This window comes from Juglans regia, chromosome 13, assembly GCF_001411555.2.
Source record: "Juglans regia cultivar Chandler chromosome 13, Walnut 2.0, whole genome shotgun sequence".
In the NCBI taxonomy this organism is placed as follows: Eukaryota; Viridiplantae; Streptophyta; class Magnoliopsida; order Fagales; family Juglandaceae; genus Juglans; species Juglans regia.
Genome location: NC_049913.1, coordinates 20,418,401 through 20,445,387, shown reverse-complemented (window position 1 = coordinate 20,445,387; position 26,987 = coordinate 20,418,401). Strand labels below are relative to the sequence as shown.

Genomic DNA, 26,987 nt, shown 5'->3' with positions numbered 1-26,987 from the left:
GCTGGGGCCTAAGAGACACCTTTCCCCCTTTTTTCCCCATGGGCTGAAGCCCAAACTGGTTACCCACTCTACTTGGCCCACATGGGCAGCTCTGCCCCTCTTCAGCACCCAAACTCTTACTAGATTCGTCAACTATCGGGCCTAGGCCCTTAATACGTTGCTCATCTGTTTTCTTCATCAAGCCTATTTCTCCTTCTCCTAGGCCCCCACTAGGCCCAATTCTCCTTTAACTTCAACGCATTGTATTAACCAATGAACCTTATTCTGCAGCGTACTCAATTGCGCTTTTACGTCCAGTAGTGTACTATGCACGTCCTCCACTGCCATGCTGACATTAGGCCTGCCACTATACAATACGAGGAATTCTGCTAGTGCCGTGTCCGTTACCCTTCCTTGCAGCGGCTCCTCTCTGCAATTCCATGCCACCGCCCTCTTTTTGAATTTCATAGGGTTGCTCCACCAGCAACGCCTCCTTGTATGTGTGTATTTGCGGCTGGATCCTCACCGCCGATGGTCTCATCGGTGCTTCTCCTCTATAGGTGTTTCTCCTTTCATAGATGAACTCCCACAAAGAGCGTTCTTTTGAAGATCTTCAGAACTTTTTTCTTTTCTACTTTGAGTTTGTGGGCTAAGATCTTTGTAAGAAATGATGATAATATACTGAATTTATTTCCATTTTAGTTTTCATGCTTTCTAGAGTGTAGTAGGTATTTTCTTTGTATACATCATGTGTACTTGCGTTGTGCTTATTCTTAGTAATAAAATTTCTTATTAATTATAAAAAGAAAAGTTGAACTCCCACAATGCCTCCCCCATCCTTCTCCACCCACTGGCCTCCTTCTCTTTGGGTATAAATATAAAATTCTGTCTTCCACCACCACCATATTCCACCAATGCCATGTAGCAGCCGTAACCATTGGAAGTTTGGAACACCTTCCTTCACAAGGGAAAGAAGTTTCGACTCTATCACTATGTCTTTTGAAAACTCCATCCTAATCACTCCAACACCCCAACACTTAGTCGTGGCCCCGCCGTCACAAACTGCACAATCTCATCGGAAATAACAAATGATTGTTTTCCATCGTCGGGATTGGTTGTACGGAGAGAAAAATTAAGAGAGAGAGTTTTTTAATGTATTAATAAAAATAAATAAATAAATAAACTTTTTTCAATGAAATCTAGGTAAATAATTGGATTAAATGTTGAAATAGAACTTTTTTGAGAGTGCAATATATTTTGATTGAAGTTGAAATTTTTTTTGAATGTTTTGGTTAACCAAACATAGTGTAAGTGGCTCATTCTTTTGTTTTTTCATCAACAGACATTGACATTGACATGCTACTCAGAAAAGACTTGGTTACTCTAGATGAGGCTTTGAAGACTGCAAATAATGCTGTTTTATTAGCTACTAATGCCATATCCATTCTTATATCTGTAAGTTCAATTTTCTCTGGTATTTGTAAGGCTCTCAAAGTTTATACAATATTGCTGAGACCCAATTATATTGTTCAGGAGAAACACAGAAGACTTATTGATGTATCACATAATGACGTGGAAGAAGTTCAAGTTTCAGAACTTATAAAAGTAAGTTTCCTAAACCATGCCACCTTGTTTCGTTTATTAGTTTCATGTTTTATTTTTTACTTAGTCCGTTCTTGATTTATGCTTTTTTAACTATTTTATTTTGTGTTGCACTATATTCTGTTCAAACTCAGTAGAGTTACAGGGAGGAACTTCAATGTTTGTCTTTTATTTCTTGAGTTCCTGTATTTCATCTCTTGTTCATTCTGGTTGTTGCCTATTCTAGTAATTGTTGTTGCTAATGCAACCATTTACAGATTTTAGAAAGATACAAGGAAGCAAAAGTTGGATTTGGAGCTGGTTACAATGCCAAAGCTTCAATTTTACAGTCTCTATATGACTGCCCTTTCCTTGGTTTTGGTGTGAAGGTACGAACTTCAATTTTGAAATCTCTATATGACTGCCCTTTCCTTTGAATGTATGAGGAAAAGCAAAGTAGATAAGTGTGCTGGTTGTCATAAAAATATCTTCTTTCCTTTTTGTAAGTTTTTTTGCTATAAGAGAGACTCTGAAGTGGATAAAGTAGTCCTTGAACATCTAATTGAAGCAATGTGGAGCCCAAAGTTAACAAGCTGTTGAAATGTCATCCCTCCATTACTCATTTATTTAATTATGTTGTGAAGTGAAGCACTTGATAATATTATTAGAGCTTATCATTAGGTTTGTGAAACCCAACCCAACTAATGAAATCCGCCCAAACCACTTTGCTTTTGGCAGATTTTTCCTCACTCATTCAAGCTGGTCCGTTTGGGAGATTACCTCCCTCACCTACTTGACCCAATAAAAAATTCAATATATATTATCCAAGACTAATATATCTTTTTTACCTTTAGACTGAATTGAAGAGGGTTTCTGTGTCGTCGATCTACCTTTCATCAACTTCCACTTATCAACCTCTCCATCCTTTTTACTGGCTGGAATCAATTGTACATTGGCTATGCCTATTATTTTCATCAATTAAACCCTTTATTACTTATCAGGAAAAAAATAAGTCTGGAATCAATGAAATTGAATATGGATTTGAAATATGACCTTTCAGATGGATGGAAGGGGAGGGGATGGGCAAAATTGCTTTTGGGTCAACAAGTTTGCCCTTTAGAATTCACGGTTGAAAAACTTAGGTCACAACTGATCATTTAAGTGCTTGTCTTGATTCCTTAAAAACATTGTTTGCATACCCCCGACTGAAGACTCACTTGATTCTCTGTAAAGCTGCCTGTTCGTGATCTGCAATTGAATCACTTTATTTACCAGATCTTCCAAATGTGTTTGGTTGCTCAATGGGTCTTGGTCCTTTACAAATAAAGCAGCTACAGAAGCAGTGGAGGTGAAAGATGTGCTGTCACCATATCTGGTCTTGGCAATATTGGTGTATTGCTTGGATTAAAATTGGGAGAGAGGGGGGGAGAGAGAGAGAGAGAGAGAGAGAGAGTTTGGAGAATCATTCTTGTGCTCACTCTAGGAGCAAAATATCTATGTGAGCAAAATATGGTTTACATTAGATTTACTGTTTGTTTAGGCTTAGTATTGCTTAAAATGGAAAGTTCACGGGCCAGAAAGAAACAACCCAAAGGGAGAGGTCCAAATAACATCCCAGACCCACCATTAATGTTTGTAGTCCACTACTCTTAACTGCTGCTTTTTATTTTATTTTATTTTTTTTTTTGCTGAATTTGATTTATCAAAAAGTTTTTTGGTAGGATTTGAATGGCATGGTTATATGTGTCCTTGCAAGTTCGAATACTGTCAGCAACAGTGATGTATATGCCTTTCTGCATACGTTCCGTCAAAGTACAGAATACACTCAGAGGATTGTATTATCCGTAATTCATGAGCCTAATATGGAGCCCAACCTTCTACTGACAACAGTTCTTATAGTAGGGTGAGATCTCTTGCTTCTAAGTAAGAATGCTTGCTAATAAGACTAATTCTTGTCTCTGTTAATTTGTTATTCCTTTATAAGCTGTACTGCTGCTCTGATAGTTATCAATAACTCAAGGACCATTCTTAAATTTCTATGTCTGCAGCTTAGTTGCCAGCTTGTTATTGTTGTTGATTGTTTGTTACTGAACTTCTGATAACCAATTGCTTTAAAATTGGAATTTAATATTAGAGCATAATTGATTGAATTTGTATATTGAATTTTATATTGCTTGTTTTTTCTCTTTCTCATCATCTTTTTTTGCCTATATCTATTGATAAATTGATTTAGAGGCCAAATAATTATCAGAGAAATGTAAAGAGAACTGGAAATCATTGCAGGTGTTTGTGGAAATCTGCTGGGCCTGAATTTGCTGATGTTACCAAGATGTCATATCTGTCATCAGCAATTTGCAAATACAATTAAAATTTCTTCAAATTCCAACTCACTAGGGCTGTTTCTTATGTTTGTTTAAGTCTGATACATTGTTTGTTTGTGGAGTTGAAGTCTTAAGCATGGCTATTCTTTTTAACATGCATTGTTTGGACTAGAGTAAGATTTTTCGAGGGTATTTTTTTTTGTTTTGTTGACTAATTATATCTGATGTTCTATCTTTTGGGATAATTGATTCTTAGTATTGAAAATGTTCAATTTTCAAAGATCACGTGGCGGAATTTGTATCCTGATCTCCTTAAGGTGGGTTAGGGATTAAGAACCTGCTTTGGTTCAACCGAGCACTCTTGGGGAATTGTTTACAGTTTTATGAAACAAAGAGAAACGCCTTGCAGAGAATGATGGTGGAAGCTAAATATGAGAGAAAATGGGGAGGGTAGTATTCTAAGGAGGTGCATTAGCCATATGGAGTGGAGGTGTGGTCAAACATAAGGAGAGGTTGGGCAGATTTCTCTAGATTTGTCTTGTATGAAGTGGCTTTTTTTGTTTCCATTTGGACAGGATTAAGAAGGATTTTGACCTATGATAATTTAAGGAAGATGTATTTAATAGGGATGGATTGGTATTGCATGTGTAGGAATGATGAGGAATACATCGATCATCTTTTTGCTTCAGCGTGGTGTTGATAGAGAACTGTGGCTGCAATTTCTCATCATTTTGGAGTGGTCGGTGGTGTTTTTGGACATTTGACGCAGCCAGTTCATTGACACTGGAAGATGGTGCCCCTTTGCGATATGTGGTGCATTTGGAGAGAATGCAATTCCCATAATTCTTAAGATGGAGAGGGGGGTGAAATGTGTAGCTCTTGGTATTTCTGAATTTTGGGCGATCCTTAATGCATAGAACAGAAAAAGAAATAAAATCATTAGTAACAAGAATTTCTTAATTTATTGATGTGATGAAGTTAACAAGTTAAAAAATGTTTCATTTGTGATGTGCTGGATAATGAAAATTAAATTGGGTTGAGTGGAGCTCTTTTGAAAGAATTTTGCGAACATGGTGGTGGAAATGTTGGTTTGGAAGTAGGGGTGTAGCTATTGGGGCCCTTGGCCCCTTCCCAAGAAAGAAAAAACTATAGGGGTTTCTAATATTCTCTCTATTGTGGTCCCTAAACTATAGTGCTCACTTGCAGTACTATTAGATAGTATATCGGAGGGTTGGGTGGGCAGAATTTTTCTGACCCCTTATGCACTTCTTACACTACACGTTGAAAATTCAGTAAAGGTTCCGACCACTGACCCTTGTGTCAAAAGCAAACCCATCGTGTCAGGTCAGAAGCAACTAGGGAAGCCTGAAGTGCTCAAAGGAAGATGTCTTTCATCAAAAGGAAAAATAATTTCTTCATTAGAGGATCGTGATAAAATCTTTGGACTGCCTGTTCTATTCTGGTTGTAATCATGTGTGCATTTGGTGTTTCTTGCAACAACCTATGAGCCATATTCCTTGACTTGTATATATATGCCTTTGATTTTGCTCGTATTTACTTGAAGCCTATACTTTCTGATTTTTTCCAGCTTACAACTGTTATTTTTTAAATTATTGATGTATGATCATGTGATTACCAGTGATACTAGGCAACGGTCTTCTAAGAAAAGTAGCATATTGTCTACACTGGCCCAGCATTTTCCTTTCGTTTTTGATCTTCTAAGGAGACACAATCCGCAGTTGAACGAAATCGAGAGAAACCATTTACATGAGAATGCAAGTCCTTGTGAGGGGATAGATTCCAGAGACTCTAGTGAGAGAGGAAATGGGATTGATGTAAACGGTATTGCTGAAGATTCTGAAAAGTACCCTGAAGAGTTTAAAGCAGTGGTTAGCAGCAATGATAATGAGTTCTATGCTTCAAGGTTTGACTGCTTTCCTCCTTTTGTGTTGGTTCACTTAATGATATGTCTGCTACAATGATCTATGTTCTGTCTTTTCCCTTATTGTCTTTGTTTGGCTTTTATAGGGATTATGATAGTGAGTCTGAACAAAGTAAGGTTGGATCATCGGAAACCACCATGTCTGCCAGTTTTTACAATGCAATTACAGAAGGTAGTGCACCGTGGGTTTATTTTTCTTTATAACTTTCTTGGATGTAAATTACCAGACATACTTGTTCTCAGATTATTCCTACAACAACTGATTACTAAATCTGGATTAGTCCAACACTTTCTGGTCTGGGTAATTATGTTTCAAGTGTGTCGTCTAGGAACTCCTGCTTTCCAAAGGGAGCCACTCATGAGCTGGAACTTGGGGCCCGCATATCAGATTGCGGAGGAGTGGGCAAAAGAAAGAGTTGTTGACACTGGAACTAAGCCAATGCTTGATAACCTGAGTGTCTTCCACCTGCCAGTTGGTGTACGACCTTCGGAGGAGTTAGAAGACAATGTCAATAGCTCATTTACGACACCAAACCTTGATCCAGAAACTAGGGATGATCTGAAAGCACTGCCAGCTGCTAATTCAAGCACTTCTTCTTGGAGTGCATTGACTGATGCAGGGTTTGAAGCAATGAGGGACTTTTACAATCACACATTCACTCCACCTAAGGGAAAATATGTTGATGTTCCTAAAAAGCAAGGAGTTCTATCTGTTCGTGCAGCATCTATGTTGGTAATGTGCTGCCCGTGAAAAAAAAATTTCAATTTGCAAGGCATGGTTATTTTCTGAAAAGCTGTCTTTTCTCAGCAGAGCATTGTGTGTTCATGTTTTATTTGGTCTTGAACCTCCATATATTGTCCTAAATTAATTCTTTTAATTACTAGTCCATAAAATAAGATGATACATCAGAAATCTGAAATAAATGATGAACCTTCAATTATCTAGCGTAGATTTTATTGTAGAAAAAAATAATAATAAAAAATTGAATTAACTGTTTGTTCTTTAGAATTTAATTTCTTAGCAAAAAGAAAATACTTGAAACACTAGTGCACGGACAATGTCTTGCTAAGCATTTTAAGTAGTATATAGTTGCAGTTTTCTTTTTAAGTGGGACTATGAATAATCTAAATTTTTGGAATATTATTCAACAAAATAAGATGATTGTTGTGTATGCAAATGGGAATGGATCATGGTCCCCTCCTTGGCCTCACACTATTTTTTGTACTTGTACTTTGCATTCCTTTGAGCATTTCTTTCATGCTTTCCGAAGACATTGTAAGCTTTTTGGTTCCAAGACAATGTCTGTCAATGCTTTGAACTCTGACTTGGAGATCTATGATATATGTGACTAGTTCATTAGCTTTTCCCTTTGGGTACTGTTTGCGTACTTTACCTCATGGCTGGATTTTTCAGCTTTTTTGAACACTTACCAGAAAACGGTAGTGAAACTGTGAAAGTGATAATTGAACAGAAATGGCAACTCTGAAAAAGAAAAACAAAGAATTGCTATTTCTGTTGTCACTCGCTGTCCTTGCTGATATTGCACAATATACACTATCTTTGATTTCTAATATTGTATATCAAACGACAGTTGAACATCAAACTGCATACAATAGCTCTTTGAAACTGCTATCTTTTACTTGCACAATTTTGAAGCAACTTTGCAGTTTCAAATGATTTTATGACAACTAAAATTTGAAAGTTGTATATCTTTTTGAAAAGTGAGCTGAAATTAATCTACCTCTAAAAGTATTTGTTATTGTTCAGTGGCTGTCTTTCACTTTATTCACTAATTTAATGTAATGCTACATTTCACTAATTTAATACAATGCTACATTTTTCACACCCAAGTGTCACCTGTTTTGCAGTGAAGTACTCGAACTAGAACTTTTGACATGTAGTACCCTCAAAATACCATTTATCCTCAAATAGCACTATTCTTCCAACTCCAGCAGATAAAATGGAAAGAAAACTAGTGACAGGGTATAATCTTTATGATCGGATCTTAATAGACAATGGATGTCCAATACCAGCTGTAAAGATGGATGCGAAACAAGTGATGTGGAACAATTTTGACATTTCTTTGTCTACATTTTGGAAATGTAAATTCTTTTCCATATATCTTGAAGATGGTTTTTTAAGTCATGTGATATAACCTATCCTTCTATCTTGAAGTTGACTTCTTGTTATGTGCTCCGGAACATAATGATTTCAATTCTGATTGTATAGCTTTCATGCAGGAAGCTGAAAGAGATTCTTCGAAAAAGTGGAGTCCTATTGTGGAGATGCAATACAGAGGAGGGGTTTACAGGGGGCGTTGCCAAGGAGGTCTACCTGAAGGAAAGGTGGTTGTTCTGTAAACTAACATTGAGTGACACTCAACTTCTGGATTTTGTTTGTACAAAGATAATGCAATGCTTGTTTATGATTGAATGAATACATATACAGGGACGTCTAGTTCTTGGAGATGGAAGCATATATGACGGTATATGGCGCTATGGTAAGAAATCTGGTCCAGGTACATTCTACTTCAGTAATGGGGATGTTTTCCAGGGATCTTGGAGGGAAGATGTTATGCATGGCAAGGTTTGTCTTTTCTTTTCTAAACAGTTTATTTTGAACTTGAAAGACCACCTTGTGGACCATAGGATAGTCCTACTCCACTATGGCCTATAAATCAATTCTTTTGGCCATATCTGGTTTCAACTACTGAATTAAAAAATGTAGATATTGTAAATGTTTTGGACTTTGATGGAAATTGCATGACTCTTGAAATGCACGGGAATGCTTGGATGATGAAAGAAACGCCTATCCAAATGCAAATGTGGATGTAAAAGTTTGGTAATTAAATATGTTGTTTTGCACCTATTAAAAAGTTAAATATGTTGTTTATTATAGATCATATTCAAAGACATGTTACCATGAAACTACATCTATAATGACTACTTTAGAATTGGAGTAACAAATTTGTTGTATTTGTGTGTAAGCATCGTGTACGTGGCCCTTATTGGAACAGAACTTAAACATTTTCCCAAGACGGAGCTTTCTCAGTCGCAATTGCAGTGACAGCACGTTTCAATCATTAGGGTTTTGCAGTACTTTCTGAGATAAATACTGGGGAAATTGTAATCCCTGTGAACACCTAAAAACAGTAAACAAATTTATCCCATTTGATATCTTCCAGATGTCTGCCCTTGCTGACAACAAAATTTTTTTGCTTCTGTGGGAGTTATGTTTATGTCCATGAAATTTATCTTTTGCTCCTATTAAATATTCATTGTTCTTGATTGCATAACCAGTATATGTGGTTATAAGTTCATTTTATTCTGTTTCCGTGGAGGATATACTTCGAACCAAACCAATGCATTTTTTGCTTCTATTGTTAGTGAACATAAACGATGGGAACCGCACATCCTATTAATTGCTGGTGATGAACAATAGATTGCAGTCTCTTTTCTTTTTGTCCTTGCAGTAGTTGCAAACATAAATCAATTCTTATTAAAAAAAAAAAATGCACAAGTATATTTTATTTGTTCCTTGAAGAATTCCTTGTGGGTTATCCTGAGAGATGTGGACTTTTGTGGTCATGTAGGGTTGGTTTTATTTTCACACTGGGGATCGATGGTTCGCTAACTTTTGGAAGGGAAGGGCCTATGGTGAAGGTCGTTTCTATTCGAAGTCTGGTGATGTCTTTTTTGGCCATTTCCAAGATGGATGGAGACATGGTCACTTCCTTTGTATCGACATCAATGGGAAAAGGTCTGTGTTTGCAAATGCTTTCCTGCTCACGTTTTATCTCCCTTTTGTAGTCTTGTGATCGCAATAGCTTTTCTGATCTGTGTTTATTTCCGCTGAATTAAGTACTGATTTTATGTTTTCTAGGGATAATGAACTCCTGTTAAATGATTCACTATCTATTCATTCTGCATATTGCAGGTCTCTTGAGATTTGGGATGAAGGTGTTCTTGTAACATGTAAGCGATTGGACTCTGACATCGATACTGAATAAATTCAACTTCGTGTTTTCCTCCAAAAATATTACTTTTCTAAAATCATTAATAGTTTATTGAGCAGTCGTGTAAAGGTTATACAATAGTTGTGATGATTGTAATCATTTCCAATTTTTGTATCTCCTCACCCAGTTCCTTGTTTAAAAACAAAAAAAAAAAACAAAAAATCAATTTCAAAAACTTGAAATTGATTTTTTTTTTTTTTTGTAATGTTGACTTGAACCGAGAAGAAAGTTTGGAATGTCTGCTGTTCTGTATGAATTCTAGGTTATCTGTCATGTAAAAATTACGTATATAAAGAATTGATCTCCTCAGAAGTTCCAACCTACTAAAATGCAGTGGTGTTTTATTCTACTAATGTGCAGTTGTATTCTTGTTTATTTGTTGGTTTCTCTGTTCCTCTCCCTATGGGATGGAGGGGGCATGCGTAGTCGGGTGTAGTGGTGAACTGGGTAGGGAGGTCAGCAGAATATAATGGAAAAATAAAATAAAATAATAAAAAAGGAAACACACGCCTGACGCCACCCAATTACAAGGGAATCCTCATAATTGTTTTGTGCGTCGTGACTTCCCACCTCTATCTGTCCTTAGTTGTTTGCAGGTGAATGAGAAACTGGTAATCCAAGTCGGAAGTCCTCACCAGGCAATGGTCCTCACCTCATCACTAAATATAGATTCTACGGCCATGTTGTGAGTGAATCAAGTTAGAACGACTCTGGTACTCAAGATTGAATAAAATGCGATTCAAGTCGCTCAACCACCGACCGGGAGAGGTGAAATGGCTCAACCGAGGAAGGAGCTAGATCTATTCTCAAATCCTTGTCCTTGGCTACTCGCTCTGAGCCCTGTGGGAGAAGGGTCAACCCTTTCTAGAACGAAATGAAAGGACGGTAGCTTGCTCCAAGGGTGACCAGAAAGCGTGGAGGTTGTTCGAGTAGCTCGTCTGGCACTCCCTAGGACCCTCCGGTTTTTTATGTTTTATCTTATTCCCTCTCTGGATTGGGTCTTTCCCTGTGGGATGGAGGAATCCAAGTGCTCGACAAGTTGATCTCTTACTAAAAGGTAGGCGATAGTTGCGCTAGGCTAAGCTGGGCTTCCTATCCAAAGTAGGAATTGAGCGATTGCCCATGTGTTAATAAGGGCAGAGCTTCCTCGCTTTCCCTTTTTGGATGTCTAAAAGGTGGAAGTTACAAACCAATCCTCTGAATTAGCGGCTGATGAAGAGTTCCCTAGCTGGACGATTTTGCACCGAGAATGAATGAATGAAATAGTGGAGTCTTAATAAGAGTAAGGATCGAACACCCGATTCCTATAACAAACGATTATATGAAAAAAGGTTGGTGACAAACTAATAGTAATCGCATTTTTGGGAATCTTTATTCTGGTGAAGCGCCTTGGAATCTCGTTGACAAGCATGACAATGGGTACATTCGACCTCTTGTGAAATCGGTTGTTCAAGCTTGTTAGCTTGCAGTGAGTGAGTCCTGGGTGAGACGCACGATCGGTTGAGTTAGCCTCACTCCTAGAGCTACCGCGCATGAGGCTCCCCCGTTGCCCAAAAGCTGAGGGGGAGCCGTAATTCGGAGGCAGCTCATACGAGTGAGAAACAATCTCCTCCCCGAGGGAGGAGAAGCGAAGCGAAGGAGGGAAAAGCGTTAAGCCCCGCGCACACGCGAGCGCATCGCTTTCCTAAAACCTTGATTGCATAGCCAATTCTTTTCTTTTTCTAAAAGGCAAGGAAATCCTGAGTGAAACGTATTTAGAGACTGACTAAAAGCAGGAATTTGGACGCTTGACACCCTATCGCAGTGGCGTTGGTAGCGTCCACAAAATCTGAAGGAAAGGCCCTCTCACAAATGATATGCTTGGAGATGAGATGACATGAAAATTTTATGAATAATAGTAAGATAGTTTGTGAATAATAATGAGATAGTTTAGATTAAGTATTTATTATATTTTGATAAATGAGAGAAAAAAAGTTGAATAAAAAATATTATAAAATTAAAATATTATTAGAATATAATTTTTTAATATAATTTTTATTTTGGGATTTGAAGAAGTTGAATTGTTTTTTATTTTTTATTTAGAAATTTGAAAAAATTGTAATGATTAGTTTGAAAATGTTTGTATTTGAGTGATGTTTGAAACTGAAATGAAATATAATGAGATAAAATGAGATGAGATTGGATGAGACGAAAACAATTTCCAAACATTTAGCCTTGTTTGGTTTTACAAATAGTCTCAACCTATCTCATCTTAACATTTCAACACCATTCAAACACACTTATCACCTTCAAATTTTAAGATTTTTAAAATTTTCATCTAATCATTATTTAATCATTAAAAATTTTCTAAATTTTTAAACAAAATATAAAAAATAATTCAACTTTTTTAAAGATAAAATAATAATATTAATAATAATATTCTAACAATATTTTAACTTTATATTTTTATTCAATTTTTTCTCTCATTTTTTAAAATTCCATAAAATAACTTAACTCAGACCATTTCACCACTATTCACAAAATACTTCAATATGATTCACATATTTTTAATCTCATCTCATTTGTATAACACTTATTCTGTAAATTGAAACCATATTAATTCTTTGGGTTAAATTTCTCTGCAAAATTCAAAACTTTTTTTTTTTTTCAACAAAATCCAAAAATCTGAGAGAGAATGGGAGGGGCATTTCTTACCGCTACAGCCAACAAAAGCCGCATTTCTTGATAATTCATTTCGTTGCAATCCAAGGAGCTGCATGTCAATGCCTTCTGCTCCTCTCCAAATCTGCATTGAAAAAAAATCCTCAAATCCAATTGTTCTTTTCTTTACGGCCAGGAATTTTGTTTCAATGGAAAACACTGTGTAAGGGGTTTTTCCCACTGTCTTAGCAGGGCTGAGAGGGGCAACTAAGGGAACAAGAAGCGAAGGCTCAACTTAGAACAAGTAGATTCTTCAGCTCGGCCCAAGGGTAGACCCTTGTAACACCCAGCTCTCCAATAAAGACATTTATAGAATTTTCAGGGAGCCAGTGTACTACTAAACTTGACTAAAAACTTTTCTTTTAATGACGCACCAGATGCGAAATATTCTATAAATAAAACAAACTTTTAAAATCCAAAATAATATCTGTGAAAGCACTTATTTAAAAAAAAAAAAAAAAAACTAAAATTTCATGTGCTTATCAAAATAATTTATTTAAATCTTAAATCATAAACTGAACATGACATAAACTATTTAGGCCTATGCCTCACCTCCCTGGGTCAAGTTCTGTCCTGTAGTCTCATCCTTATAAATGTCATCACCTGTGGTGGTTTAAAAATTAAAAATATAAAAAAATGAGTCGAATACTCAATAAGCAACACATCATACAGTAAACATAATAAACATAAAATTTCTTGAAACGTGCATACTCATAAATATATACATAAATAACAATAATATGAACATGAACATGAACTTATCTTTCACTTATTATAGGCCGATACCCATTGTTGACACCATGAGTGAGGGTTAGTGAATCTAAGTAGATTCTGATTCCGCTCGTGGCCGTGGGTTGGGGAATCCATACATAAGGAAGACACATTGGGTACACTACCAGCATGTACGACCTGGTAATGCAATATGTCCATAATATAGGTACCATCTTCACATTATAACATAGGCCGTTACATATCTTATAATTCATATTTCATTATAATCATACTTGCATACTTATCATATCATAGATTTCAAAAGTAATCGCATGCATACTTGTCATATCATAACATAGATTTCAAATGAAATTGCATTCTTTCTTAAATTTTTGTTATACATGTTTCCTCACATAAAATCATGATTTTTCATAAATATTTTGATGCCTAAATCTTCACACTAAATCATGCATGGCTTTTCATAAATATTTGAATTATAAGACTCACATAAAATCATGACTTTTTATAAATAATTTTATGCATAACTCTCACATACAATCATGTCTTTTTATAAATATTTTGATGCATAACTCATTTAATAAAATCATGAATTTTCATAAATAATTTAATGCATAAATCTTCACATAAAATCATGGATTTTCAAAATTTTTTCATGACTTGGTTACGTAAAAAGGAGTTTCCAATGGAGGGCATACACACATAATATTTTTATAAAAGACATGTTGTTTACCGTACATACGTGTAAGGGTATGATCATACTACTTACCTTGTAGCGCTAGTCCAATATTTCCGAGGCGCGACTAATTACCTATAAAATATGCTAACTTATATATCTCTACTTTCTCACAAACCATGATTAGGTGGTTTGTCATGGTGATGTGGCTGAGGGAGGAGATGTGGAGGAGTTTCCTACGGCATGGGGTGGCTAGACGTAAAAGAGCATGCAGAGGCTATTTTTTCGTGGCTGTACGTGACTACTGCAGCACAGAGGAGAGAGTTTTAACGTGAAGGGTGCACTGGTCGTGCATGGAGGCTATTTTCCGTGAGAGAGGAAGAGGTCATGGGTCTTGTTTTCGTGGTGCTTCTTGGACTGGTTCTCCTCCAAACCAAGTCTAGCGTGCGATGAACTCAGGATAAGGGTGCCAGTGCATGGTTAATGGTGTCAACGGGGCTGTTCGTGTAGTGGTTTGATGTGTGAAGAAAAAGACTCACGGTGGAGGACTTGGGAGCCTAGGCGTGCTGCGTGTTGTGCTTGCTAGTTCAGGTTCCATAGTGAATAGAAAGGGGAATATTTATACTATTAGGTTTAAGGCTCTTAACCTAGATTGAATGTGGGGTTGTAGTCCTATTAGGGGAGCTCTATTGGGTGAATTTTAGTGGGAGTTTGAGACGTGCATGGTTGTAGTTTATAGAGGAAAATCAGTTAGGAGTTTTATTATGAAGAGGAATCTAGAATGCTAATAGTGTTTGGAGTCTAACACTCACAAGCTTGGAGTTTAAAAAAAATTAATGGAGCCTTAACTCTAGGTTCAAATAAATAAACTTATCTGATAAACTCTTTTATAAGTTTTAACTCATTTATTGAGCCTAATAAAATTATCCATAATTTATCCCTAATAATATAGGATCGGGTTGTTACAACCTTCTGGATGCAACCTCCATGAGGGAATGTACTTTAGGGGGATGAGACTCACCGACCTGAAGACCCCTCGAACAATGTTCAGCCCTTGAGTACTTGTCCACGTAAACGGACAGAAAGTAAGGGGACCCTCAATTCTCTGACACGGAGACATCGACGGACCACCAAGGACGCCAACAGAGTAAGGCAAATTGAGAAACCATGCCGCATTAATGGCACCACTACCCGAGCTACACACCACATCAATGACGTCATCACAGAGGCATGTCACATTAAAGGACTCTAACAGAAGGAACAATAAAGGGCGCGAACTTCATGGGGGCAAACACGATCTATCTCCCAAGACTCCTAGTAAAAATAGCATGTCCCAGGTACATAAAACCTCTCTCTGATCTCTAGACTCTCACTTATTTACAAACTTCCAAGAGACTTTACTAACTTTGACATCGGAGACTCCCTGGCCCCAAGGCTACCCTCATCCAGTTGCCTTCTTATCTATTTTTGTAAGCCCAGTTCGGAAGATTTGAGTTGCTGCAACTTGGCCCAAAGGCGTACGAAACACGACGTTAACACGCTGCATTATCACTAAGAGTAGATTTGTAGATAGAAAAATATAATAAATTAATTCTACTTTTATTCTTCAAAAATTATATTACTATTCTTCAATTTACAGAATAATATTTTCACAAAAAAATAAAATTATTTTTTTCATATTTAAAATGAAAAATATTATTATCTTCTATACTAAATAGTTTTTATTTGCAGACATAAGAAAAATAATTTAGGAAAGTAAAAGGTTAAGATAATAAGATCAGTGACACAATGAAGGAAAAATATTGTTATGTAATAATTTTATAAATATAACTTTGGTTTTGACACAATTTCCAAGAAATAATTTCGGAAAATTATGTGTTACTATTTATGTCGTTATTATTGTTACTCCTATTAGTTTTCTTTTTAAATTAATAATAATAGTAATGTTTTTGAATTTGAATATGCAAAATAAAAATATTTGAAAATAGTATAAAAATCATTAGGGTTGGGCTCCGACTCTGATTCCGACTCCGAATCGGAGCGAATTACAGCTCCAATCAGAGTTGTTGGAGTCGGAACATCAAAGCCATAGATAGAAATCACCCGCAAGAAACAAACTTTATTGCCAAAATTACTCAAATAAAAGAAATTATACATACAAATAAAGTACTCGAATAGAGGGGTAGGAAACAATTTGCATGGGACTGACGATGAGGGTGAACATGTGCATGATGTCCTTGCAGTAGCGAAACACTTGAGTTGAAGACAACTTGGCCCTGGGCTGAATCTTGAAGCGTTAGAAGTCGGCCAAGCAGGCAGCTCAAGGAAGACAAGAGGAAGAGGGACGATGGTGAAGACAAAGAAGAGGAAGAGAATGGTGTGGTAGTAGAGGAAGTAGTCGGACTTAGCATCATACTCGGTCCGATTAAAGAATGTGGAGGTGACAATGGAGTGGTAGACGTAACGAAAGGAGTAGAGGGGGAAGAGAGAAAACAAAAGAAATGCACTGGGTTTTAAAAGAGATGAATATATAAAGAATGTGGAGGGATAAGGCAACCTTTAGGCCTACCTTTCCCTTTGTTACCCCGTGGGAAGGTAAGTTGCTGTGGAGATTCCATTCTTCGAGTAGCCGAAGGCTGACCGACACTCTGCCTCAGGAGGGATAAGGCAACTTTTAGGCCTACCTTTCCCTTTGTTATCTTGCGGGGGAGGTAATTCGCTAATGGAGATTTCGCTGATGTAGAGTCTGTTGGTGGGGATTCTGTCTACCAGTAGCCAAAGGCTGACCTGCAGCACTCTGCCGTAGGAGGGATAAGGCAACCTTTAGGCCTACCTTTCCCTCTGTTATCCCGCGGTGGAGGTAATTTGGACAGCAATGTGGTTGGTCCACTCCTCTACTGCGATGGGGGTTGAGGTAAGTTTTTCGGGCTGCCAGAGGGTAGGACCCTCTCTCCATCGTGGGGGGGTAGAACGGCCTTCGGCCTAGTTCTCCCCTTTGGTCCTGCAGGAGGTACGTTGTTCAAGAAGTTTGCAACTGGACCTGCTCCCGCCCCGCAAGGAAGGGTAAGTTGCTGATGGAGATTTTGTCTTCGGGTAGCCGAAGGCTGACCCGCACTCCGCCCAGGAGGGATAAGACAACCTTTAGGCCTACATTTCTTTCTGTTATCCCTCGGGAAGGTAATTCGGATAGTGATGTGGTTGGTCCGCTCCTTCACCGCGATAGGGATGGGGGTAAGTTGTTCGGGCCATGGGGGGCAGGACCTGCTATCCATCATGGGTGAGGTAGAACGGCCTTCGGGCTAGTTCTCCCCTTTGGTTCCACGGGAGGTAAGTTGTTCGGGCAGTTTGCAACTGAACCTGCTCCCACCCATTGACATTGCAGAGAAGGGTGAGTTTGGGTTAGCTAGGCGTTGAGCCCACTCTTCATTACAGCAGAGGTCGGGGTAAGTTGTTTGGGCTGCCGAGCAGAACCCGCTCTCCATCGAGGGAGGAGTAGAATGGCCTTCGGCCCTGTTTTTCGGGAGGTATGATGTTCGAGCAGTTTATAACTGGACCTGCTCCCGCCTGTTGACTCTCGCATGAGGGTAAGTTTGGACAGCGATATAGCTGGTCCACTCTTTGCCGCAATAGGGGTGTGGTAAGTTGCTTGGGCCGCCGATGGGGCAAGACCCGCTCTCCATCGCTGGAGGAGTAGAACGGCCTTCGACCAGCTCTCCCCTTTGGTCTTGAGGGAGGTACGCTGTTCGAGCAATTTGCAATTGGACCCGCTCCTGCCTATTGACATCGCAAGGAAAGTAGGCATTGATTTGACAATGATTTTGCCGTTGTAGGTTATGCTATTTGGATATATTGTGTCGGGTCATACAACTGGTGTTTCACACCACAAGAAATAATTGTGTTAGTAAAACAGAATTCACATAAGTTTTGAAGGAGACAAACCGGTGTGTTTAGCTGCCACGATTGATTTTTACCCGTTGTTGTTTGCTCGCTGCTTGACCGTAATTGCCCGCAGTTGTTCTGTCGTTTCTTCTCTTCCTTGCTCCTCATTTTTATTTCCATTTCCATTTTTTCCTTTCTTTCTTTATCTTCTTCTTCTTTCTCTTTTTCTTTTTTATTTTTTATTTTTTTTTCTGCTGTTGTTTGTCCGCTGCACTTGGCTAAGGTGGCTGTCGTCCAAGGTGTGTACACGACATGCAGGGTACCGGTGGTGAGTGCGTGTGACACGTGATCGATGCAAAACTGCAAATGCACAGTATCGTCATTTTATAGTGAAGTGATGAGAAGAGTATCGTCCTCAGGGATTGGTAACTTACTTTTAACAAATACTGAAATTATACTAATCTTAACTTTATTTAGAAAAGTCACTAAGATTTTTGTAATTGCAAATTAAAATAAAATTAATTCAAAGAGAATACTCAAAGGAAAAGAAATATATTGTTCGAAAATCAAATCAATGGGAAAGAAAACTTCTAGGAAATCGATTTCACATAATCCCTCACTATGCTTTACTCATCTAACTAATTGAATTTAATTCTCTCTATTTGTTAGCAAATCTCCACAAACATCCAAAAGCCTCTTTCGATAGTCAATTGGAAATTATTCTTGTTCATCATTTTACACAAGAGTATGCAAATTCATAAAGCAAGAAAGCAATAAGACCAATGATTTTAATACTACATAGGTTCATACAAGTCTTTCGATCTCTATAATTACCTATGCCGAAATATCCAAGATCTATCCTATAATTCCCTCTTTCGACAGCAAATCATAAGATTAAAATCATCTAATTAATGGCCAGTTAATTAGAAACAATAAGCTCATAATAAATCAGACAAACATAGAAGATAATTACTTCAAATTAAAATAGAAAAGCAAGCATAGTTCGGAACTAGATTACATCTTTTTCCTAGAATAAAGAAAATTTAGTTCATGCTAAAAATTAAATTCAATATAAACGAATTCACCATAATTTTTCTGAGAGAAGAATAGAAGAAAATGAACACTGAAAATGCTTCTCGCAATCCGCAGTGTTGTCCCTCACAAACCACAGCGTCTGAAACGAAAAACTCCAAAGAAATGCCCCTCTAAAAAAAATCTCCAATTTCGTTCTAATGATATGCTTAAATAAAGTAGGAAAGAAACCCTAATGTCTTCATATTCCCGCACACAAAATCGCCTAAATTTTAGAACTCAACTTGGCAGCCACGTACGCACTTCAGGAGTTCTAATTTGGAAATCCTTATTAGATACAACTTTGTAGTCCTTTAAGATAGCTTTCCAACGCATTACGAATTGCATCAAGCCGATGTTGGAGTAGAAAGTTATGATTAAAATACTAAAGTGTGTCCATGTTGTCTGCTAGCTCGTTTTGGACTCTGATCTGAATTACTCTCAAATCTCATCATTATCCTTATTTGAAGAGTCCTACACTCATTGAAAGTTCTTAGGTTGTTCCAACATCTTACCCACTTGAAAGTCCTTTGAATTCGAATGGGTTTGGACTTGCTCTTTTATAAACTCTGAAATTAGACATAAAAATTTGCTCAAGAGTATCACAAAGTAAATAGAAACTCAATTCAATAATACACATTAATTCCAATAATTTTCATTAATATTTTAGCATTTTAGTCCAATAATAGAGTATTTAGACTAAATTTTAAAGTTAAGAAGTGATAAAATATAAGAAATTATGCAAGTCATCAACACACAAGGCTTCCAAAGCCGAGCATATGGCGGTCAAGTGAACGTGGCCAGTGAACACATTGCATGGGCCATGTAACATGTGACGTGCCTCAAGGGTGGCCTATGGTCGTTGAGTCGGGTGCCGATGTTGATTCTGTGGAGTGTAGGACAAGTGAATCACGACAGTGAGTTGGCCAAGGAGAGGAGGTTGTGGAGCATGGCTGACGAGAGGAGGACCTTTGCTGTCTGGTCCTGCCTGCTGTGCATGGCCAACGAGTAGACTGCTGGTGGGTTAGGAGACCTCGGACGTGAATTGGCCGAGGAGCCCAAATCGCTGTAGGTGTCACCTACAGCAAAGCCAAGAGGTGGTCGGTGACTACCCCAGAGGAGGCAGGAGATGCCGACAAGTCTCTAGGTGGCTTCCGACAGAGCTGTCATTCCACAGTAGGGTTGGGCCAAAGAGTCCTGCCCATACGCTCAACGCTCATGGGGCCGCGCTGTGAGGTCCTCACCGTGAGGGGAGGTCGCGAACCATTCCTAAGGGGACAGATGGTGTCACACCCCCAGATTCCGCTTGGGATCGGACGGACATCTGAAGTGTCGGGACATGCAATATAAGGTTACCTGCCCCCGTTCATGACATGTAAGATGCAATGTTCCAAACATGCACCTAGCATTATGCAATATTCGCAGCGGATAAATTTTTTTTTTTAGCAATACTATGCACCAAACTAATAATATCCCAAATAGTTAAAACATAAACCATGCATACCTAAAATATCCACGATTACAGCACGGGTCTCAGAAGACTATAATCTCAAAACAACGGAGACCTGGCTCCATAATTACAATGTCAAAATATACCATTGGGCTAGTTTGTTGAGTAACTCGTGTAACTCGACTAACGATGCCGGAATACAATCCAAAGACCTAACTGGAGGCTGCAAGCTCCGTATTGCGTCTACGGCGTCTAGTTAACCTCCTCCAGTCTGCCAGTGTCTGCTCCCTGCTCTGATCCTGACACATCGCCTACCATTCGAGGGAATAGTAGTTGGGACTACCACGATGAGATTTGATTACAAATCTCAGCAAGTTAACAGGAAACTTCCATACAGGTTAGTGATGCATGCATGGCAGTAAAAGCATGAAATCAAAGTCATAAGTAAGCATAGCATAACTTGACATACAGCATGGCATAAATGACATAACTTGAACTGAAATTGAAATTGAAACTTAGCTTAGCTTCACGTGACATGGCATGTACGTGAACTTAAAACATAACATGGACTAGCAACATAGCATGAATGTGAACTTGAAACTTAACATGGACTTGAAACATAGCATGAACGTAAACATACATAATTTGAACGTGAACTTGAACATAACATGAACCGGAGCACAACATAACATAAACGTGAACTTGAAACATAACATGAACGTGAACTTGATCATCACATGATATAAACATGAACTTGAAACATATTCTTGTCTCATGGGGTCACCATGATTGAGTATTCTTATCTCATGGGATTATTATGATTGACATGAATTTGATACTTGACATGAATGTAAACTTGAACAGAACAATTCGTGAAACATGACTTGAACGTGAAATACATGAATTTGGAATCTTATTTGATAGACTTAATCATTAAAGTGACAATATGAGTGCTACACAGGTCCCCTTGAGCTGTGTGTCCCTGCCGATTACCGCATCACATCACAAGTTTCTATACCAGCTATGAGTGCGTTAATATGTACTCCATAGTTGTTGTGGCCCCACGTATTCTACGTGTCACAATTGCTGTGTCTCATGTAGTGCATACTCTACAGTTGTTGTGGCCCCATGAATTGTTTGTGCCACGCTTGCTATGGACACACATAACATAAGGTGTGGCTCCATCGGCGTTAGTGCCTGGCGAGCTCCGGTGACCAGCTAGTTAGGCCTCATTCGCAACCTGTTGACTGTACTTCGTCAACCCAGGGAATTTCACACCTATTTAGACACTGTTGCGTGAACAAAGGAGTTCCACTAGGATATTACCCCATTCTAGTGCTTAGGGTCGTGATTGACATGAATAACTTAATTGGCATACATGACATTTCGTAACATGGCATGACATGAACGTGACATAAAAGAACAAGTCCTGATATAGCGTAACGTGACATGAACATAAGATGACAAACGTGACATACTTTGAGACATAAATGTAACAGAAAATATTTCATAACATGGTGTACATGTAACAGACAATATTTCGTAACATGGCATAACATGTGACAGTGACATGATATACATGTAATAGATGGCGTGATATACATGTTAAAAAGTTTGGGTCTTTTCACACGATATACATGTAATAGATAGAATACATAATGTGACATACTTGCAACAGATAGTAACATGTGATATAATATATTATGTAATAGATAAGATTTTCATGACAAAATAATTCATGTAATAGATAAACATGTGATGACATGGCATGGCATATATAACAACATACAAACATAAACTGTAGTTCCCTTACCCATCACACATACATAGTTAACTGATAGTAAGTTAAGAGTTAACTTACCTCAATCGCCGCGTCCTACGAGAGGAAGGCGCGAAACACGAGTAACTGTAAGATGGTATTCTAAAAGTTAGAAATTAATTACTAATAATTACAAATGTGAAAAGAAACAATTTATAATAAAATTACCATTTTACCCTCTATATGTGGAAAAATGACTATTGTACCCATAACTTAAGGATTTTACATCATAACTCCAAAAATTACCAAAATTTAAATTCCTCATGTAAATGTTGTCCTAGACTCACATAACAACTCAGAGAAATTTAAAACCAATCACAACTATGGAAAACTCACAATGGTCGAAACATTCATAGGCCATTTCTCTAGATTTTGGTTACAATTTCTTCCATCTTCAAAACCCATGATTAAACCAAAATTTTGTAACAAGGAACTTCCTATCCTAAGTTTAAAAAATACACTTAAAATATCCATTAAGAAAAGCTAATCATCAACAACAAACTTTTTGTAAAAGAACCTAAACTTTTTAACAAAAAATAAACCCTTAAATCACAAGTTTTGACCTTAATAAAACATCTCCAAGAATTCCAAAAAAGTCAAATATTACTTCTAACATATTCATAACATCATCCTAAGATTAACCATACTTTAAATCATCCAACAAAAGCCACCAAAAATCACAAAATAATACTTGGAGTTTTTGGTTTTAAACTTAGTCCAAAACATAAAATTTTCTCTCCACTAACTTTGATCAATATCTTGATCCTTGGCTTAAACACATGTGATATTCAAACTAAAACATCTCATGGTTTAAAAATGTGTCCTAAAGAAGATCCAACCATCAAACTTAAAATCACATGGCTAAAACTCAATAAAACATGGATCTAACCCAAAAACATCAAATGTTAGGCCTAACCGAAATCCTCTTGCATAGAAAAATCATACCATTAAAACTAATACTAAATATCTTCTAAATAATATCCTAACATGTATATAAGAGGCTTAGGATCATCATATAAAATATCAAAACTTTTGGAATAAGATCAAACCGCGAAATATTCCAACTTTCACAAAACAAAAACTGTTTTTCAACTTCCAGTTTTCAAGTTTCTAAATCTAAGGAAATCTATCCTCAAAAGCTTTATCCATGCTACAAAACCTCAATGAACATTCATAAACACATGCTAACAACACTCCATAAAACTTCCGGACCAAGATAAGTCCATTTGCTTGGCCAAAAATTCTAAAACATATCATACTCTCCAGTTTCACGCCCAGAATGACCTTTCCATGGTTAAAAATACTTTTTACCAATCAAATGAGCATGGAATGAGACTAATAAGATATCCATTGAAAGCTAAACTCAAATATGAACAACTTATGTGAAGGAATCATCGTGTGACAATACTTACAAAGGGTCAAAAATGGCCACGCAAAAAGACCCAGAAATCTGCCCGAGAGAGCTCTTTTGGGTTTATCTCTAAAAACGGGGGAAAGAAGTGACAAATGGATAGAAGTGTGTCTTGCACGACTTTATACTTCTGGAAGGGGAATTTATGGGCTTGAATGACCCTTGATTGGAGGTGGCTATGTGACATAAAGTGTCTCATAGAGAGGAGCAAGGACTTCCTGCAGCAGCTGTGAGAGATGTAGGTTGATGGAGTAGATTTCGTCTTCACATTAAGGCACTAAGATCTTGCCAAGTGTCCAAATAAAACTCCTCCAACCTAATTTTAACATTTCACATTGTGATTTTGAAAACACTGCACTGGGTGCGCTTATCAAGATTACTATTCACTCCAAAAAAATACATAATAAACTTAGTACTAAAAAATTCTAAATATTCATATTAACCTATAGTGAAAATCGTTTATTGAAATTCAACCCCGAAGTGCCCCTAAAAATAATTTCATAATTTCCAACAGCGTTTCGTTCGGAATTATAAAAATAGTCTATTGCGCCATAAAATCCTAAATAATGCACTGAGTCTAATGGCATAGACCATAACGCATCCTGACACTTCTAACTACCTCAAATAATTAAACTCATAAATCTAGCACCATTATGAGTGATAATACTGATTATGATGACAAATTAAAACCTGAGCGATTAGTCGATTCGTAAAAACTTATGGGGTTTTCACGAGATTCCTAAAGTCAATAGAAATTCTACCAATGAATTTTTAGCGGGCTGTTACAAATGGCACCAACGGTTCAGTAAGTGACCGTCGGTGCCGCTCCCATGCTGTGCCATGGCGGGGCCAACTAACCTCATAGCGAGACTCAACGTCTCGCTGAGTACGCTGAGTTGCACCGTGCACTTGGTCATTTGCCACCGTACGCCTGCCGCAGTTGTAGGGTGCGCCACCATTGGGGATAGAGGGCACTAGTGGACTAAACTGTGGTTGCCGGTAGGTCCTTTGAGCTCATGGTGGGCTACTGTGAGCTCCTCACTGAGCTACCATACGCAGCTGCACTGTGCATGCCATGCACAGTCGGGACACGATGCTCATGTGGGTACTATGCACTTAAGTGCACAGTGTTTACCCGATGTGCATGTGTATGCGCCCAATGTATTCCAACAGTGTTGTGTACTTAAAGTACACAAGCAATGGCATTTACAACTTAAGTGGCCGGGAAGTTTGGTTCTCGGCCTTACATGCTAGATGCATAAAAAGTGCAGTGCACTTTTAATTGCTCCTTTCATAAAAATAACAAGGTTGAATATTCTTATCTAGAAAACTTCTGTATGCTCATTCGAAGATTATTTAGTGCACCTTGTCAGTCAGCATAGTCTTCCATTCCTCCATGGTTTTCAGCCTTGCCTCCATGGCTTCCTTTGTGTCTCTTCTAAGCTGTCCAGAACGGGTTGTCGCAGGCATAAGAAGTATACATAAGATCCCATGAACGGCGCTACTGTGAATGTCGTGTTTCGCACGCCTTTGGGTTTGGTTCCAACAACTCAGATCTTTCAAGCTGAGCCTAGATTGGAGTGGTGCGGTTGTACTGTGTCGGTGTGTACATCCATGGAGATGAACAATATTTAAATGCAGAGAGAGTAAGAACAAATGAACACACAAATTTATGTGGTTCAGCACTAAGCCTACTTCTACGAGAGTTTGGGCGCTGTCCCACTGTCCAATGGGAGCTGCTGATCTATTTGCTGGAGAATCGGTTCTCTTTGGAGCTCTTAGGTTGAAGAAGCAATCAAAGAAGAACCCAAAAGTCAGAAGCTGAAGTCCCAGAGTCCTAAATCCTTAGGTCCCCATGCCTTTGATCTCCTGCCCCTCCTTAGCTTTAAGTCACTTCCCTACTTTTCTCTCTTGATACCCTACACCTTGCCTTTCCTTACTTTATGTCAAATCATCTATTTTCCTCTCCTAACATTACTTTCCTGTGTCTGATACTGCGCTTCCCATGCCTTTATTGTAATAGCCCACTAGAAATTTACTGGTGAAATTTTTGTTGACTTTAGGAACCTCGCAAAAACTCCATAAGTTTTAACGAATTGACCAATCGCGCAAATTTTAGTATGCCAACATAGTCAGTATTATCACTCATTATGATGCTAGAAATATGAGTTTAATTATTTGAGGTAGTTAGAAGTGCCAGAATGTATTATGGTCTACGCCTTTTGACTCAGTTGATTATTTAGAATTTTATAGCGTAATAACCCATTTTCATAATTTCGGACGAAACGCTTATTCGAAATTGTGAAATTATTTTTAGGGGCACTTTGGGGTTGAATTTCGGCAAACGATTTTCACTATAGGTTAATATGAATATTTAGAATTTTTCAGTACTAAGTTTATTATGCTTTTTTTTTGGAGTGAATAGTAACTTCGATAAGCGTACCTAGTACAGTGTTTTCAAAATCATAGTGTGGAATGTCCAAATTAGGTTAGAGAACTTTTATTTGGACACTTGGCAAGATCTTAGCCACACATAGTGAATAATATTAGAGACTTGATACAAAGAGGAACCATTAGATGGATTTGTGAAGGAAGTCAAGGAGTGAGATCATGCCACCTAAGCAAAGTTTTGTTTCATCTGATCAACCAAATTGTGCCAGACCAAAGAAGGTTTCAATCCTAGCGAAATCTTAAATGGTTGGAATCTAATTGAAACCCAAAAGCTTGGTTGAAACCGAAATCCTAAACGGTTTCCCCAAACCCTAAAGTTGGCCTCCAAACCCTTTTTAATCCGATTTCTAGTATTGTGTTTAATCACTTGATTAAATCACTTCCACATACTATTAATTAATCAAATCATTGTTATGACATTATTATCCAACCTTTTAAATCTTAGAAATTTGATTGGGCCAAGAAAAAATAGTTTTGAGCTTGATAACATCTCAAACCCTAACCAAACACCTTTTAAACTCCAAATTGAAGCCCACTTGGTTGGGGCCCACCAAGGCCCACAAAATTGGCCACCCTGGCAAAGCTTCTTGAAGAAGTGTCCTCCCCCACATGGCAGACCATCCACTGCCATTGGCTGCACCCAATAGTGCCTTGATGTGAAGAAGAAATCCACTCCATCAACCTCCATCTCTCACAACTGCTGCAAACAGTCCTTGCTTTTCTCTATTCTCCACTTTATGTGACATAGCCACCTGCAATCAAGGGTCATTCAAGCACATAACTTCCCCCTCCAGGAGTCTAAAGTCGTGCAAGACGCACTTCTCTCCATTTTATCACTTATGTCCCTTGTTCTTAGAGAGAAACTCAAAAGAGCTCTCTCAGGCAGATTTCTGGGTCTTTTGGCATGGCCATTTTAGACCCTTTGTAAGTATTTATGTACTCACGATGACTCCTTCGTTACA

At 37.9% G+C, this 26,987-nt stretch overlaps 1 protein-coding gene across 2 annotated transcripts in view; it reads left to right on the top strand.

Moving 5' to 3' along the window:
- Nucleotides 1–10,151, top strand: part of LOC109006363 (protein ACCUMULATION AND REPLICATION OF CHLOROPLASTS 3) — a 32,183-nt gene extending 22,032 nt beyond the window's left edge. For both annotated transcript variants that reach the window (XM_018985638.2, XM_018985645.2), the window contains exons 6-16: nucleotides 1,322–1,434; nucleotides 1,513–1,584; nucleotides 1,839–1,949; nucleotides 3,282–3,463; nucleotides 5,521–5,805; nucleotides 5,910–5,995; nucleotides 6,153–6,556; nucleotides 8,065–8,169; nucleotides 8,273–8,410; nucleotides 9,417–9,583; nucleotides 9,761–10,151. In XM_018985638.2, the coding sequence (XP_018841183.1) occupies nucleotides 1,322–1,434; nucleotides 1,513–1,584; nucleotides 1,839–1,949; nucleotides 3,282–3,463; nucleotides 5,521–5,805; nucleotides 5,910–5,995; nucleotides 6,153–6,556; nucleotides 8,065–8,169; nucleotides 8,273–8,410; nucleotides 9,417–9,583; nucleotides 9,761–9,833 (1,736 nt within the window). In that variant the 3' untranslated portion in view covers nucleotides 9,834–10,151. The remainder of the gene's footprint in view (nucleotides 1–1,321; nucleotides 1,435–1,512; nucleotides 1,585–1,838; nucleotides 1,950–3,281; nucleotides 3,464–5,520; nucleotides 5,806–5,909; nucleotides 5,996–6,152; nucleotides 6,557–8,064; nucleotides 8,170–8,272; nucleotides 8,411–9,416; nucleotides 9,584–9,760) is intronic.
- The last annotated feature ends 16,836 nt before the right edge of the window (nucleotides 10,152–26,987 follow it).